The following is a 16211-nucleotide window of genomic DNA, read 5'->3' as shown; positions in this document are numbered from 1 at the left end:
ATGTACACCATGGCACAAACATGTCCACATGCACACAAAATTAATAAATAAAAAAGTACTTGCCTAGTTTGTATGAGGCCCTAGTAATCCTTAGTACTAGGGGGTGGAGATTTCTAACCAAGAAATAAAATATGGCCAGATGTGGTGGCACACACCTATAATCCCAGTACTCTGGAGACTGAGGCCTAAGCTGCATATTAAGTCTATCTTTAAAAGAAGGGAAAATGTCAAGGGACTGGGGAGATGGGTCAGCTAATAAAGTGGCTGCAACATAAGCATGAAGACGTAAGTTTGGATCCCCAGTTCCCATGTAATAAGCCAAATGTGATCACTTGTCTCCATGACCCCTAAGGGAGGGAGGGGACCCCTGGAGCTCACTGGCTAGGCAGTATAGCCAATCAGTGACTGACAGGTTCAGTGAGAGACGCTGTCTTAAAAACTAAGTTTGAACTAGCCTGCTCTACAAAGTGAGTTTCAAGACAGTCAAGGCTACACAGAGAAACCCTGTCTCAAAGAAAAAAAAAAAAGTTTGGAAGCAACAAAGGAAGACACCCCAATACCAATTTCTAAACTTATGCACCTGTATGACTATTGCATACATACAAACATACCATACATATACACCTGCAAAATGAGAAGAAAAAAGTCAACAAAATAAAGAATAGTTTTCTTTTAACCATTTTCTTAATAGTGAGTTGGAAGTTCTCAAAGACATTTAAGAATTAGGAAACTGGGGGGCTGGAGAGACAGCTCAGGTGTTAAGAGCACTGGTTGTTCTTCCAGAGGTCCTGAGTTCAGTTCAATTCCCAGCAACCACATGGTGGCTCACAACCATCTGTAATGAGATCTGGTGCCCTCATCTGGCCTGCAGGGATACAAGCAGGCAGAACACTGCATACATAATTAATAAATAAATAAATAAATAAATAAATAAATAAATAAATAAATAAATAAATAGAGTTAGGGAAACAGGGATACAAGCAGGCAGAACACTGCATACATAATTAATTAATAAATAAATAAATAAATAAATAAATAAATAAATAAATAAATAAATAAATAAATAAATAGAGTTAGGGAAACTGGTGCCCTCATCTGGCCTGCAGGGATACAAGCAGGCAGAACACTGCATACATAATAAATAAATAAATAAATAAATAAATAAATAAATAAATAAATAAATAAATAAATAAATTTAGGGAAACTGAGCTGGAAAGATGACTCAGTGGTTATGAACACAATACTCTTCTAGAGGACACAAGTTTAGTTCCTAGAATCCACATCTGGCAGCTCACAATTACTTGAAAGACCAGCTCCAGTGGGATCCAATACCTCTGGTCTCTGGCCTCCATGGACACTTGTACATGCAGATGTTTCACACATACCTACATGTAATTTAAAATAATTTTAAAAAAGAATCAAGAGATTGATAGGTATATCATACAAAGAATTAACATTGAATGACTTAAAAGGTTTTTTTGTTTTTCTTCAAGACAGGCTTTCACTGTGTAGCTTGGGTTTGTCTTGAATTAGTGGGCTCCAGTGATCCTTCCACCAGAGCCTCTTGGTCAACGTAGATGGTAGACAAATGCTCCTAAGCCAGGAACTCTGTTCCTCTTGTGTGTAAGGTTTTCTAAAGTGCTAAAGTCAGAGCTAAGACACTTTATTAACAAGTAAAGGTATTTGCCACAAAGCCTGATGACCTGAGTTCATGTGTCTGTACACAACATAAAAATAAAAATTAAATAGATGAATATAAAATGCTCAAGTCACAGTCTTGCTTAAAACTTTCAGGCCTTTCCTCAAACTGACTGACTCCCTGAGGTTGAGTGTTGGTGCCTTTGGGAGAACACTTGAGTATTCTCTAATTGGCCAGTTACCATTTTTTTTTCCAATTCTGTTCTCTAATTTACTAGGCCCTTGTAATAGAGGGGGGAAATTCAGTGCAGGCTGTGTCTCAAAGAATTTAATGACTGTTCAACATACAATTCCATATTTCTTCCTGTAGTTAGCTCTGTGCAGTCTGGTCCTGTTTAACCCATTCACAGTAGGATAATTGTGTAAGTAACCTTTCTTTTCTGTGTAGGCTCACGAGCGCTCAGAGAGCTCAGATGTAGCCTTTGTGATACAGCTGGTAAAAAAGTTGATGATTGTCATTGCCCGCCCAGCTCGTCTCCTGGAATGTCTGGTGAGTTAACATGGAGTGTTGATGTGCAGGTGGGGAGTAGGAGATGTAAAGGAAGTGTTTTGCCAACAACAAAACTGGGAGTACCATTAACATTTCTATTAGTGAATTATATTTTTTTAATATGATTTGCAAGCACTTAGGGGACTGGCAGTAAGAACTATTAGTCTGGCCTACCCCCGTGCTAAATCAGCTATGATTGAGTATGTACCAGCAGTGCTCCAGGCTGACCACCTGAACATACCTGACAGTGCTACCTGGCTAAAAGAATCAGACTTCTAACAGGTGACTAGGCTAACCTGTCTTGAAGTCAAAAGCTCTTGTGCGTATTTCTAAGAAGAGTATACTATGCTTAGGAAATCATCTAGCGGTGACCTAGAAGACAGCTTTGTTCCATAATCTGTAACTCATGTTTCTGGATGTTTAGAGGCCAGGGTATATCATCACAAAGAGGTTTAATTTCTTTCCGTATGGTATGTGCTTTCAATGCCAAGAAAGGCAGCAGCATACGTTTGTATCTCTCCCCAACTGACCACAACCACCTCTTTTCTCTGGTACAGGAATTTGACCCTGAAGAATTCTATCACCTGTTAGAAGCAGCTGAGGGTCATGCCAAAGAGGGACATGGAATTAAATGTGACATCCCCCGATACATTGTTAGCCAGCTGGGCCTCACACGGGATCCCCTAGAGGGTGAGCATGCTGCATAGTGGCTATAAAGAAGAGATTTAGCATAGACATGGATGTAACATGACCTCAGGGATCTCAGGTCTACAGGAGACACTCTGTGATCTCTGCCATTACATGGCCTTTCCTTTGGAATCACTGTTCATATTTGCCTGCTGTGTCCTAGACAGGCTTCCCTTGGGACCAGCTAGGTTGGATTTAGATCCTCAGATCAAACAAAGTCAACAAGGAAGGATCATAATCAACATTTTGAAAAATGATCACCCTTCTCCATACTTCTCTCTCCTGTTGACCACCTTACAAGCCTTCCTGTTTAGGGCTTGTCCATTCTGCTGTAGAGTTTAGCTCTGTTCTTCTGGACTTCACGATGAGCCCCTGCATGAACCTTGGACTTCCCTATCCTGCTTTGTGGCTGTTCTGCCCTGTCTGCTTGCTTCCCTGTCCCAATAAGTAAAGTAGTCTTGGCCTGAAGGATGGGTACAGGTAGAAGCTTCCATTAGGCCTTGTTTGAGAGAAGCTTTTCTAGACTGTGCCAGGCTTGTAAATGGCACTGAACGTCTAGAAATAGTAGAATAATGGCACTTGAGTTATTTCCCTGTCTAAAATCTGTGCTTTATTGATGATAGAGCCACAGGACTAGGTTTACATTTCAGACTGATACAGTATTAATACTTACCCCACGTGTATGATCTGAGGGTATTGCTGAAATGCCTATCACTGCTCTGCAATTTTCTCTGGTGTCCTTGCTGTGTTTCTAGAAATGGCCCAATTGAGCAGCTATGACAGTCCTGATACTCCGGAGACAGATGATTCCGTTGAGGTAAAGATCCTGAGCTACTGCTGCAGTCTTGGAGACTGAGCTCTGTGAAGCCCTATGAGTTTGTTTTAAAAGAACATCTGGGGACTGGAGAGATAGCTCAGCGGTTAAGAGTACTAGCTCTTCCAGAGGACCTGGGTTTAATTCCCAGCACCCACATTGGTGACTCACAACCAACTGTAACTCTAGTTCCAGGAGATCCAATGCCCAACTCTGACCTCCACAGACACCAGTCACACATACATAGATGTGAGCAAAAATTCATACACATAGAATAACAATAAATAAGTCTTTTTTTTTTTTTTTTTTTTTTAAGGAACATCTGAAGGGATAGGAATTTGGTGCTACCATCAATGAAAAGTCATATGGTTCCTGGGAAAGAATAGGCAAGAGCTGCATGTACCCAGCTGAGACTGGGTATACACACAGCTTCCCCAGGCATATGTGCTCTGAAGATCATACCTGCTTCCTTCCTTTTTCTTTGTCTTCTAGGGTCGTGGGGCATCTCTGCCGAATAAAAAGACCCCCTCTGAAGAGGACTTTGAAACCATTAAGCTCATCAGCAATGGCGCCTATGGGTAAAGGCATGGGTCAGATTGTGGCCAGGACTAGAGCTGAATCAGCCCTTGGTCTCTTCCTCCTGAAAGTGTATGATAACCAATCCCCTGGGCAAAAGATGCCCCAAGGTGGACCCACTCCCTCTTTGAATTCTCCTGGAATATCAAGAGTTCAGCTTTCTCTGGCATCTGAACTTTGGTTCTTTGCCCAGGCAGGATTCCCACCTGTCTTGGTAGCATTCCTCTGAGTTCTGGAAACATTGAGCTGGGTCCTCAGGACCTGCTCTGCCAGGAAATGGAAGCATTAATTGGGCCAAAAGCCTAGATTCTTCTTAGTAGTAGGCATATCCCCAAGAGTTTTGTGCACCTATGTGGGATGAAGAGGCAGTTTGGGGTTATGGAATGTACAGTTGAGGTGCTAAGAGACCTCGGGTGCTGGGCTGGGCTGCCTGTCTTCCCCAGGGCTGTCTTTCTGGTGCGGCACAAGTCCACTCGGCAGCGCTTTGCTATGAAGAAGATTAATAAGCAGAACTTGATCCTACGGAACCAGATCCAGCAGGCATTTGTGGAGCGCGACATACTGACGTTCGCTGAAAACCCCTTTGTGGTCAGCATGTTCTGCTCCTTTGAGACCAAGCGTCACTTGTGCATGGTGATGGAATATGTTGAAGGTACTGGGGGAGCGTGGCCTGTGTGGAAGTCCAAGTGTACTCGGAGCCTCCGGCCTAAATAAGGACCAGCTTCTTTGTAGAGTAGCGAAGCTTCAGACTCCAAAGACCCCTTTGTTACCGATTTCTGCTTAGGAACTCAGGCCACTGGCCACAGTGAGCACATAGCTTCACAGGAGAAAAGTGGACAGATGCAGTAACACAGCAGCTAGAGTCACCTCCCCAAAGTCTGTGCAGACAGGGTCAGAGGCTTTAGCTAGCAGCCACAGAAGCCCAAAGTGGGGCTCTGCAAGATCGCCCTTGCTGATGACTTGATAAAGTGTCATCCCTAAACCTAGTCCAGTACTCTGGGAATAGACTAGAAGAATAACATGGGCAGAGCTCTGGAGAGGGGCAGGCAGCAGCTTTGCAGTAGCCCTTCCTTGGACCCCCTCACTCTGTACAGCTACAAACATTTTCCCTAAGGCTTAAAGCTGAACCTGAACAAAGCCATGCTTTTTCTTCAGTGGCTATTTGCTGGAGGTTTACATGTCACTTTAGTCAGAAAAGAAGGAAATAAGTGAACAAACATCAATGATTTAGCAGATCATTGAATTGCATTTGTTGAATACAGTATTCCCATCCTAGAAAACTTAGTCTTATACCTGCAAGTCATTATGAAAGTATGAAGGCCTGGATTCCTTCCGTCACCTAATAGTCTAATCCATTTCCTGCTTCCTACTACCTATCTCCCACCCACACTAGTAGCAGAAGGGCTAGAGTCACAGGATCCAACATTAGGCTATTCTGTGAGGCTATCTCCTTAAGTACTGCAAGCCTGAGAACTGGCTGGAACAGAGTACTGGAACATGATGGCCTCTCTTCATGATAGCCTGGGCTTTTTGCAGGGGGAGACTGTGCCACTCTGCTGAAGAACATTGGGGCCCTGCCTGTGGACATGGTGCGTCTGTACTTTGCAGAAACTGTGCTGGCTTTGGAATACTTACACAACTACGGCATTGTGCACCGTGACCTCAAACCTGACAAGTATGTCCACTGTCTTATTTTTATTGTTCAGGTCTTCCTCTTAAGTCTTTTCCTAAGTGGGACAAACACAACATGCTTGGATTATCTTAGAATGGCTACTAGGAAACAGAAGAAACCAAGCAGAACAAAAGAATCAGCACATCTAATAATGACTATATATAATAGCTTTGGGCCGGGCGGTGGTGGTGCACGCCTTTAATCCCAGCACTTGGGAGGCAGAGTCAGGTGGCACTCTGTGAGTTTGAGGCCAGCCTGGTCTACAGAGCCAGATCCAGGACAGGCACCAAAACTACACAGAGAAACCCTGTCTTGAAAAAAAAAACAAAAAAAAAAGGAAGAAAATAGCTTTGATATTATGCAGACCTATAGATGGCCAGTCAATGCTTGTTAACTGAGTCAGTCTTTTTATTAAAGTTTTGAGTCTCAGATTCCTTCCTTCTGAAATGAAAACAGCACATTTGCTGTGCTGAGTAGAAACAGTCCTCCCTGCTTTCTTCCTCCTTTGGTGCTGTGGATCAAAACCAAGGTCTCATTCATGATAGTGAGATACTCCTCCACTGGACTGCATCCTCAGTTCCAGAACAGTTTGGAGACATTTATCACAGAACTCAGTAGCTCACTGAACATGTTTCTTACTCATATGATGAACCAGGTAGGAAACCTGACTTCATTTGGGATAGTTTGAGTTTGTGGCCTGGACAGCTGACACTGATCCAATTAAAGAAATTGGAACCAAGCTGGGCGATAGGGGTACATGCCTTTAATCCCAGCACTCAGGAGGCAGAGACAGGCGGATCTCTGAGTTTGAGGCCAGCGTGGTCTACAGGGCAAGTTCCAGGACAGCCAGGGCTACACAGAGAAACCCTGTCTTGAAAAAATAAAGAAGTGGGGACCAGGGGTAATAATAGAGGGTGGCAGGGTGAAGCTCTTACCATCAAGTAGAATGGCCCAGGCAAAGTATTTAAAGCAGTCTCTCATTTCTAGTTTTTCCCAAATCAAAGGCATGGAAAAAGATTTCTTCAGTTTTCCTTTTCCCCCGAGATGGATACTGTGAGTCCCTTGGCTTAGAGCGGGTTGTTAATGACTACAGCAGCTTCTTTAGGACGGCTGGTCTCAGCCTGGAGGAAGTCTCTCTGGCAGTACCTGTCCAGGTACAGGGGAACAACACAGAGATAGAGTTGCAAGGAGGGACAGAGTAGTGCTCACAAGGCCAGGGCTGCCGGTTATAGCCGCCTAGCTCCCCATTTGTGTCCCCGGTGCCCTGCAGAGGCTAATACTAAACCCATCCTAAGGGACAACTGGGACATAACTCCATGGTTTTTTTCTGTGGTCTCACAGCCTTCTGATTACATCCATGGGGCACATCAAACTCACGGACTTTGGACTTTCTAAAATTGGCCTCATGAGTTTGACAACCAACTTGTATGAGGGCCACATTGAAAAGGATGCCCGGGAGTTCCTAGACAAGCAGGTAAGAAGCATGGGGAAAACCTTGGCAGTTGAAATTCAGGCCTCAGAATAAGGCCTTGGAGTTACTTGCTTATAATCTGTGCCTGAGTATTACCATGCGTATTCCACTTTTTGCCTTTAGTTTCAGGGAAGCATTGAAATAGATAGAACATTTGGAAAACAGGATGAGCCCTGAGAAAATGGGTATAAAATTTTCCCTGGGATTTGGATGAAATAGCTATCTTAACTATTGATGCATCTTCATGTGACATCAGCCTGAGGCACAGCTCTCCTGGGGTGTGTTCTTGGAACACAGCTCCACGCTTCCACTGAATGCTGTGCCATTTTCTCAAGAGCAGCCCCATTGATGTTTTCTGACTTGGTATTTCAGGTTGTGATAGCCACAGATGATTGATAGGTTCTGTTCTGGGTCAGGAACCAACTCTTAGGACCAGCTCCAAAAGAAAAAGCTTAGAGAGTAATGGTTTCAGGTTAGAATTAGAGGTTTTGGTTAGTCAGGAAATACAGAAACCCTCCTGACCAAGAGCTTTAACTCTGGTTCCCTGGAATTGCTCTCGGTACTGTTTATTATTATGAGTTAAGGTAAGCTGCCTCTTCATTCAGAAGGAACATCCCCTACTGTCATGCCAGCAAGCTGTCTCAGGATACTGAGCCAGCCTGCCTTCTCTGTGCTCAGGTATGCGGGACCCCGGAATACATAGCACCTGAGGTGATCCTGCGTCAAGGCTATGGGAAGCCAGTGGACTGGTGGGCCATGGGCATAATCCTGTATGAGTTCCTGGTGGGTTGCGTCCCTTTCTTTGGAGACACTCCGGAGGAGCTCTTTGGGCAAGTGATCAGTGGTAGGTACTGTCACCCTGGATCAGTGTGGAGTCGGGTTATATGCATACAGCTGGGAGGGTCTTAAGCTCTTTTTTCTGAAGTGTGTGTCCCTGGTAGGCATGTGTCTGTTTGAGCACGCATGTGTTGTGTCCTCCTGGGGCTTTCTCTGTGTTCCTGTCATTCTTGTGTCATGGGTGTTCTGTGCTGTGCTTGTATCTGTGAGTGTGAGCTCTTGAGTCTAGAGTAAAATGGCAAGTGAGCTGGAACTTCAGGAGCAGGAAGTCACTGTTCAAAATGTGCACACTGGATCAAGGAGCAAGCTATGTTCTGGGGACTGTGAGAATCCCCTTGGAGAGGAGGAACCTCTAGGACTTTAGGAACTAGGGTTCCAGACAAGGCTTTGAGGAGCTCTAAGCCTGGCTTTTTCCCTTCCTTATACTGTTCTTTTTCTGCATTTCCTCACTCTATCCACAATTTTTCCTCTCTCTTACCCATAATACTTCAGATGAGATTGTGTGGCCTGAGGGTGATGATGCATTGCCCCCAGATGCTCAAGACCTCACTTCGAAACTGCTTCACCAGAACCCCCTAGAAAGACTGGGCACAAGTAAGTTGGGTTTTTCTCCTATTTCTCACCACTTGGAAAGGGGGCAGGGAGGCTGAGTGTGTGTACCCTAAGGTTCAGTGGAAAGCCCCTCTTGATCCTGAAACTCTGACTCGATTACCTGTACTCCATGCAGTTGATCTTGTCCCTGGCCCTCTCTGTCTCAGGTAGTGCCTGTGAAGTGAAGCAGCACCCATTCTTCACGGGACTGGACTGGACAGGACTCCTTCGCCAAAAGGCTGAGTTTATACCTCAGCTGGAGTCAGAGGATGACACCAGCTACTTTGACAGTAAGACTTGCTGGGGTGGGGTGGGGTGGTGAAGTGAAGCATGAACCATATTTACCAGGAAATGCCTATGCATCCCTTGGTCAGGAGCAACTGCTCAGGGCCCTACTGCTACCAGCATGGTACCAACAAGGGTGCTGAAGTTAATTAAACTCTGTATTTGGTCTAGCCCGTTCAGAAAGATACCACCATGTAGACTCTGAGGATGAAGAGGAAGTGAGTGAGGATGGCTGCCTTGAGATCCGCCAGTTTTCTTCCTGCTCTCCAAGGTTCAGCAAGGTGTGACTAAGGAAGCCCAGGCTGCTGGGGGATTGGGAGAAGAGAGCCTGTCGAGGGACATACCTAGGGCAGGCTTAAGGAATTTTGATAGAACCGCTGCCAGAAAAAGAGATCAGAGAGGCCGGGCGGTGGTGGCGCACGCCTTTAATCCCAGCACTCGGGAGGCAGAGCCAGGTGAATCTTTGTGAGTTCAAGGCCAGCCTGAGCTACAGAGTGAGTTCCAGGACAGGTTCTAAAAACCCTGTGGGGGGAGGGGGGGCGGAGCTCAGAGGGCTAGGGTTACATAAAGCAGGAGCCCCTAGTCCCTGCCAGAATCAGGCCAGCAGAACAGTTTCTGCAAATGAGCGACTTGGATGGAGGAGGGTATAAAGTGGGGAGGTCCCCTCAAATCCCTTGCTGTCAGATCCCAAGGAGACCCTTTGTTCCTTGGAAGGTGTAGCTGTCAGAGCCATCCCATGTGTCTCCTGTGCTCACAGGTTTACAGTAGCATGGAACGGCTTTCCCTGCTTGAGGAACGCCGGACACCACCCCCAACCAAGCGCAGCCTGAGTGAGGAGAAGGAAGATCGCTCAGATGGCTTGGCAGGGCTGAAGGGCAGAGACCGCAGCTGGGTGATTGGTTCTCCTGAGATGTAAGCACCCGGGGCTCACCAGGGTGGGTAGATAAGCCAGGCCTCAGTTGTAAACATCAGAAGCTGGAGGGGTAGGTGTTAGTAGTTAAATGACATTTGCCAGGGAAGTCTGGCAAAATGTACGAAAAGGTCTGTGACTATAACTGTGCCCCTAAGGTAGTCTCAGCAGAGGCAAGAGAGGGAGACAACCTGGGCCACTTCACCCTGTAGTACCTAAGCCCTGTGTTTCTCAGATTACGGAAGCGGTTGTCTGTGTCTGAGTCGTCCCACACAGAGAGTGATTCAAGTCCTCCGATGACAGTGCGACACCGTTGTTCAGGCTTCCCAGATGTGCCTCGTTGCCCTGAGGAGACCAGTGGCACCCCTCGGAGGCAACAACAGGAGGGTATATGGGTCCTCACACCCCCATCTGGAGAGGGGTCATCTGGGCCTATCACTGAACAACCACTGGAGAGGCAGCTGAAGCTGAATGAGGAGCCTCCTGGCCAAAGCAGTGGGTCTTGTGCAGGTGTGGCCCAGAGAATGGTGAAAGGCATAGGCTGGAATATACCAGGGAGGGAGGCTTAGCTCCATTGAAGGTCTCATTATTCACTTGGACCCACAGCCATGGAGACACGAGGCCATGGGACCCCACAGCCGGCTGAGGAAGCTGCAGCCAAAGCCATCAGTGACCTAGCTGTGCGCAGGGCCCGTCACCGACTGCTCTCTGGGGACTCTATAGAGAAGCGCACCACTCGCCCTGTCAACAAAGTCATCAAGTCTGCTTCAGCTACAGCCCTTTCCCTCCTCATTCCTTCAGGTAAGGCCACCAGGGAACTAAGAGAAAACTCATAGGATGGACATTGGAAGCTGGGGGTCTGCATGAGTCTCTATGCAGAAGGTATATGTGTGTGCAAGTAGGTGTCTGAGAGACTGACTGCCTCCTTACCGTATAAGTAGAGGTCTCTGAAGACCCGTGCTGATTGATGTCTGTGATGTCCATACATGTGCACCAGAGGGCAGGACTGTAGTAGCAGAAGAGGTATAGGCTTTGGGACAAAAAGCTAATAATTCAAATCATCAATGCTGAAGGCTCTTGACCTTGAATTGAATACCTTGTCTGACACTCTTAAGCCCTAAGTTCTTCATTTTTAAAATGTGAATATATGGGGTTGGAGAGATGGTTCAGTGGACCCAGGTTAAATTCCCAGCACCTACATAGCAGCTCACAACTGTCTATAACTCCAGTTCCAGGGGATCCAACACCCTTACACAGATATACATGCAGGCAAACACCAATTCAGATAAAACAAAAATAAATCATTTTTTAAAATGTTAAGTGGAGCCGGGTGGCAGTGGCACACACCTTTAATCCCAGCACTTGGGAGGCAGAGCCAGGCGGATCTCTCTAAGTTCGAGGCCAGCCTGGTCTACAGAGTGAGTTCCAGGACAGACTCCAAAGCTACACAGAGAAACCCTGTCTCGGGGGAAAAAAAAAAAAAAAATGTTAAGTGGATATAAATAATGAGCTCACAGTATAACTGTGATGTTTAAATGCTTATGATGTGCCTACATGGTCCATTATACACACATAAGTGCTAGCTGCACCATTCACCTGCACTCCAACAAGAGCTCAAAAAGTTCTATCCAGGTAAGGAAGGATGCTTTGTGAATCAAGTCCTGCAGGGAAGGTATCGCTTAGCCTTGACTCTGCCCATGACTCGGAGTGGGCTGGGATCATGGCCAGATCAAGATCTGTGATCACTAAGTCTTGGTTTCTCCTCCAGAACACCACACCTGCTCACCATTGGCCAGCCCCATGTCCCCGCATTCCCAGTCATCTAATCCATCCTCCAGGGACTCTTCTCCAAGCAGGGACTTCTTGCCAGCTCTTGGCAGCTTGAGGCCTCCCATCATCATCCACCGAGCTGGCAAGAAGTATGGCTTCACCCTGAGGGCCATTCGTGTCTACATGGGTGACTCAGACGTCTACACTGTACACCACATGGTGTGGGTATGTCTGGCCAGGCAGAGCTGCTGTCCTCTAGCTTTGTTTCTCCCACCTTCCTGTTAGCAGAGCCTGTCTGCCCACATTATTCACAGAAACCAAAGGGTGGTGGTCAAGGGGTCACAGCAGCTGAACCAAGGTCCAAATTAAAGACTCTTCTCTTCCTGGGGCAGCATGTGGAGGATGGTGGTCCAGCCAGTGAGGCAGGGCTTCGTCAGGGTGACCTCATCACCCATGTCAATGGTGAGCCTGTGCATGGGCTGGTCCATACAGAAGTGGTGGAGCTGGTCTTGAAGGTTAGTGCTGGAAATGTTGTCTGTGTGAGTGTGGTCCTAGACTTATGAGCCTGGACTAGCCGTAAGGGGAGCGGGGGTGTCAGGTACACAGTCTAGCATTAAGGACGGATGTAGGGACATGGAGAATTTGAATGTGCAGTACAGGAGATTTTCTCCATATGTAAGTAGCCTTTGCTGGCCAAGGCCCAATGACTCTTCTAAATGCAAGTGAGACTGATGAGCAGGACAGGAGGAGAGGTGCTGCTCTGTCTCACCATTCCTAAACCACTCTGGGGTGCCACTTGGAACCATTTTCTAACCTGTGAGAGCAAATAGCACTTGCTGAGCTGTACGTGCTGGTGTTGAGGAGCAGTAGCTGGAGTTGTGGTGCAGCAGAGGTAAGGGCAAGACAGGAAAACGGCCACCACTCTTAGCCAGAGTGTCATGCTGTTCTCTGCTTGGCTTCCCAGAGTGGAAACAAGGTATCAATTTCAACAACTCCCTTGGAGAATACATCTATCAAAGTGGGGCCGGCTCGGAAAGGCAGCTACAAAGCTAAGATGGCCCGAAGGAGCAAACGAAGCCGGGGCAAGGATGGGCAAGAAAGGTGAGACAGATTTGGTCCAGAGGTTTACCCTGAGAACCTGGGTGCGCACATTTGTTGAGGCCTAGAGTATGCTGTGCCCTGTGCAAATCAGCCTTGCCCTTACCTCTACAGCAGAAAGAGAAGCTCCCTGTTCCGGAAGATCACCAAGCAAGCCTCCTTGCTGCACACCAGCCGCAGCCTTTCCTCCCTGAACCGCTCCTTGTCATCGGGAGAGAGTGGTCCTGGCTCTCCCACACACAGCCACAGCCTCTCTCCCCGATCTCCTCCTCAGGGCTACCGGGGAGCCCCTGATGCTGTGCACTCAGGTACAGGGGCTTCCCTGCAGATCAGAAACCACCCCTTGGGGAATAGGAAGGAACCTGAGCCCTCTGCTTCCCATAGGCCCGACTCTAATAAATCTCTCTGAGCCCACCCTTGAAGATCCAGAAGTCTTGGGAAGAGTTGATGTCTTGGGGTGGGGGGTGGGTGGATTAAGTGGACCAGTAGTATAAAGTAGACAGTTCTAGGGCATTCTAGGTCTAAGTTCTGCCTTGCCACTCAGTCACTTCTAACAACTCACACTGATGTGCTGTTTTCTGTTTGTCTTCCATCCATCCATGCATCTATCCAAAGTGGGAGGGAATTCATCGCAGAGCAGCTCTCCCAGCTCCAGTGTGCCCAGTTCCCCTGCTGGCTCTGGACATACACGGCCCAGCTCCCTCCATGGTCTGGCACCCAAGCTCCAACGCCAGTACCGCTCTCCACGGCGCAAGTCAGCAGGCAGCATCCCACTGTCACCATTGGCCCACACCCCTTCTCCACCAGCAGCAGCAGCTTCACCTCAGCGTTCCCCATCGCCTTTGTCTGGACACGGAGCCCAGACTTTTCCTACCAAACTTCACTTGTCTCCTCCACTAGGTAGGCAGCTCTCACGACCCAAGAGTGCAGAGCCACCTCGCTCTCCACTGCTTAAAAGGGTGCAGTCTGCTGAGAAGCTGGCAGCTGCACTGGCAGCTTCTGAGAAGAAGTTAGCCCCTTCCCGCAAGCATAGTCTTGATCTGCCCCATGGTGAGCTGAAGAAGGAGCTGCCACCCAGGGAAGCCAGCCCTCTGGAGGTAGTTGGAACCAGAAGTGTGCTCTCCGGGAAAGGGCCACTTCCAGGAAAAGGAGTGCTGCAGCCTGCTCCTTCACGGGCCCTTGGGACCCTCCGGCAGGATCGAGCTGAACGCCGAGAGTCACTGCAAAAACAAGAAGCTATCCGGGAAGTAGACTCCTCAGAAGATGACACTGATGAGGAGCCTGAGAACAGCCAGGCCGCACAAGAGCCAAGACTGGTCCCCCAACCAGAAGCAGGCAAGAATCTACCCCCTAAAGGTTCAGGAGAGGATAGGGATGAGGACGCTCTCTTACACAGGGATCTAAAGAACCAGGCTCCTGTACTGTCGAGCCTATTGACAGGGGACATACTAGGTTCCCCCCGAATAGAAGTTCCCGGGCTCTCCCAGAGGAGGCTCTGGAGGCCACAAGCCTTTGAGGAAGCTACCAGTTCCTTAGAAGCCCCCAGCCTGAATAGGTCTGGGCCCACCAGCCCCAAGCCCTCTGAAGGCTGCCGGAAGGCCCAGCACCTCCACACACAGGCACTAGCTGCACTTTGTCCCAGATCTTCAGAACTTACCCCTACCAGTTGCTCTGCCACCTCCACCTCTGGAAAGCCAGGTACATGGTCCTGGAAATTCCTTATTGAAGGTCCAGACAGGGCATCCCTAAACAAGAAGATAACAAGGACAGGAGAACCAGCTAACTCCCAAGATTTGGAAGCCACAGCTCCAACTCTTCCTAAGAACCTGTCTCCTGAGCAGGAGAAGCCACAGTCACCTAGTGTCCCTGGGCTGACCTATCCACTTCATGAGGTCCCCAGCCAAAACTGGCTATGGGAGTCTGAATGTGAACAAATGGAGAAAGAGGAGCCAGTCCTGAGCATCATGGAAGTTCCTGATGCCTCAGGTGACAGGAGGCAGGACATTCCATGCAGAGGCTACCCCCTCAGCCCAGAAACTGGGCCCAACCTGCTCTGGAGAAACCAAGAACCTAGGGGCCAGCAAAAACATCCAGACTTGGCCCTGGCATCAGATGAGCTTCTAAAGCAAACATAGCAGTTGGGCTTGCTTTCCTTGAACTCACCTGTGTAATACACCCTCCTGGAAACCATCTCGGCCTGGGTTTGCTTCTTTCTGTTGGTCCTGATCCACAGGACTCTAGGTTTGGGGCCTGTTGCTACTGGGATTATAATGACTAAGTTCTTACTTGCAGGGAGAGAACCCAATCCAGCTTCATTTCTCAGATGATGAAATATCTGAGCTCAGACATAAATGGGTGCTGGATAGTAAGTTTTTCTGAGAGTAGGGAGTGGCTCAGTAAAGAATGGCCAGATTGTAGTATACACAATATACCTGCTATGTTCCAGGAACCCAAGAGAACTCAGTGGAACAAGGTTTGATAGTTTAAAGACAGACTGTGGTTTACCATCTTTCTGTACGGCTGTCAGTGTACACAAGGAACAAAGCAGCAGCCAGCCCTGAGATTCTGTGGGTAATAGAGCACTAAATGAGGACTTGTGGCCTCTAACATTCCCGATTTCTTGATAAGGAAGTGAGCTTTTCTGCCCTGGGCAATACAGTTTGGGCAGAGCTGGGATTAGCACTCAGGTCTCTGACTCTAGAACCTGTATGTATCTTCTAACTTTGTGTCTTCACCAGTAAACAAGAAAAAGTTCAAGGAAGTGATGAGTTTGACCTTGGATGTATTTACTTTGAGGTATATATGGGGTATCCAGAAGATAATAAAATATATGGAAATGAGAGCTACATTTTATCAACAGTGACACCCCTGGGCACAGCAACATGAAGGGGGTTGGAAGGTAAAGCTCAGTGGTAGAGTTGTCTGGTGTGAAAACAGTCCAGAGTCCAGTCAGTAACACACAAGATCCGAGAGAGGAAAGAGTTTCAAAACAGGAGGTGTAGTGCAATGCTGAGAGAACAAAGGTGAGAACAACTGCCTGTTCAGTGACAGACCACTCCGGCTTGTGGGCTGGGACTTCTGCAGCCAGTAAGTAACCCTTAATGATTAGAACTGTACTTGTGGGTAGTGTTGGGGAGGGGGCAGGGAAGAAACAGGGGGAAATGCATGGTACCCAAGGGTAGGTAAGAGGAACCAGGCTTGGTGTGTCGAGGCCGGAAGAGTTGCAAAATTCCTGAACTGATGGTTAAGCTACCTGCCCCTGCCCCTGCCCCATGATCTAATGCCTGCCTCTGAGAGACTTGGAGACCAAAG

The 16211-nt window shown here is 47.7% G+C and overlaps 1 protein-coding gene across 5 annotated transcripts in view; it reads left to right on the top strand.

Annotated features, from left to right (window-relative positions):
• Mast2 (microtubule associated serine/threonine kinase 2) overlaps positions 1 to 15660 on the top strand; it is a 171146-nt gene extending 155486 nt beyond the window's left edge. For 3 of the 5 annotated variants that reach the window (XM_059254764.1, XM_059254763.1, XM_059254766.1), the window contains 19 exons: positions 2087 to 2188; positions 2746 to 2878; positions 3631 to 3692; positions 4182 to 4267; positions 4709 to 4917; positions 5802 to 5940; positions 7279 to 7411; positions 8087 to 8252; positions 8738 to 8839; positions 9004 to 9126; positions 9293 to 9402; positions 9879 to 10033; positions 10267 to 10541; positions 10638 to 10832; positions 11800 to 12026; positions 12194 to 12316; positions 12766 to 12902; positions 13014 to 13207; positions 13515 to 15660. In XM_059254764.1, the coding sequence (XP_059110747.1) occupies positions 2087 to 2188; positions 2746 to 2878; positions 3631 to 3692; positions 4182 to 4267; positions 4709 to 4917; positions 5802 to 5940; positions 7279 to 7411; positions 8087 to 8252; positions 8738 to 8839; positions 9004 to 9126; positions 9293 to 9402; positions 9879 to 10033; positions 10267 to 10541; positions 10638 to 10832; positions 11800 to 12026; positions 12194 to 12316; positions 12766 to 12902; positions 13014 to 13207; positions 13515 to 15034 (4191 nt within the window). In that variant the 3' untranslated portion in view covers positions 15035 to 15660. The remainder of the gene's footprint in view (positions 1 to 2086; positions 2189 to 2745; positions 2879 to 3630; positions 3693 to 4181; positions 4268 to 4708; positions 4918 to 5801; positions 5941 to 7278; positions 7412 to 8086; positions 8253 to 8737; positions 8840 to 9003; positions 9127 to 9292; positions 9403 to 9878; positions 10034 to 10266; positions 10542 to 10637; positions 10833 to 11799; positions 12027 to 12193; positions 12317 to 12765; positions 12903 to 13013; positions 13208 to 13514) is intronic. The other 2 variants (XM_059254765.1, XM_059254767.1) reach the window with 1 other exon arrangement.
• Positions 15661 to 16211: the final 551 nt, after the last annotated feature.

Source organism: Peromyscus eremicus, chromosome 2, assembly GCF_949786415.1.
Source record: "Peromyscus eremicus chromosome 2, PerEre_H2_v1, whole genome shotgun sequence".
Taxonomy (NCBI): Eukaryota; Metazoa; Chordata; class Mammalia; order Rodentia; family Cricetidae; genus Peromyscus; species Peromyscus eremicus.
Note: the sequence above shows the minus strand (reverse complement) of the source record. Positions and strands in the feature narration are given on the sequence as shown.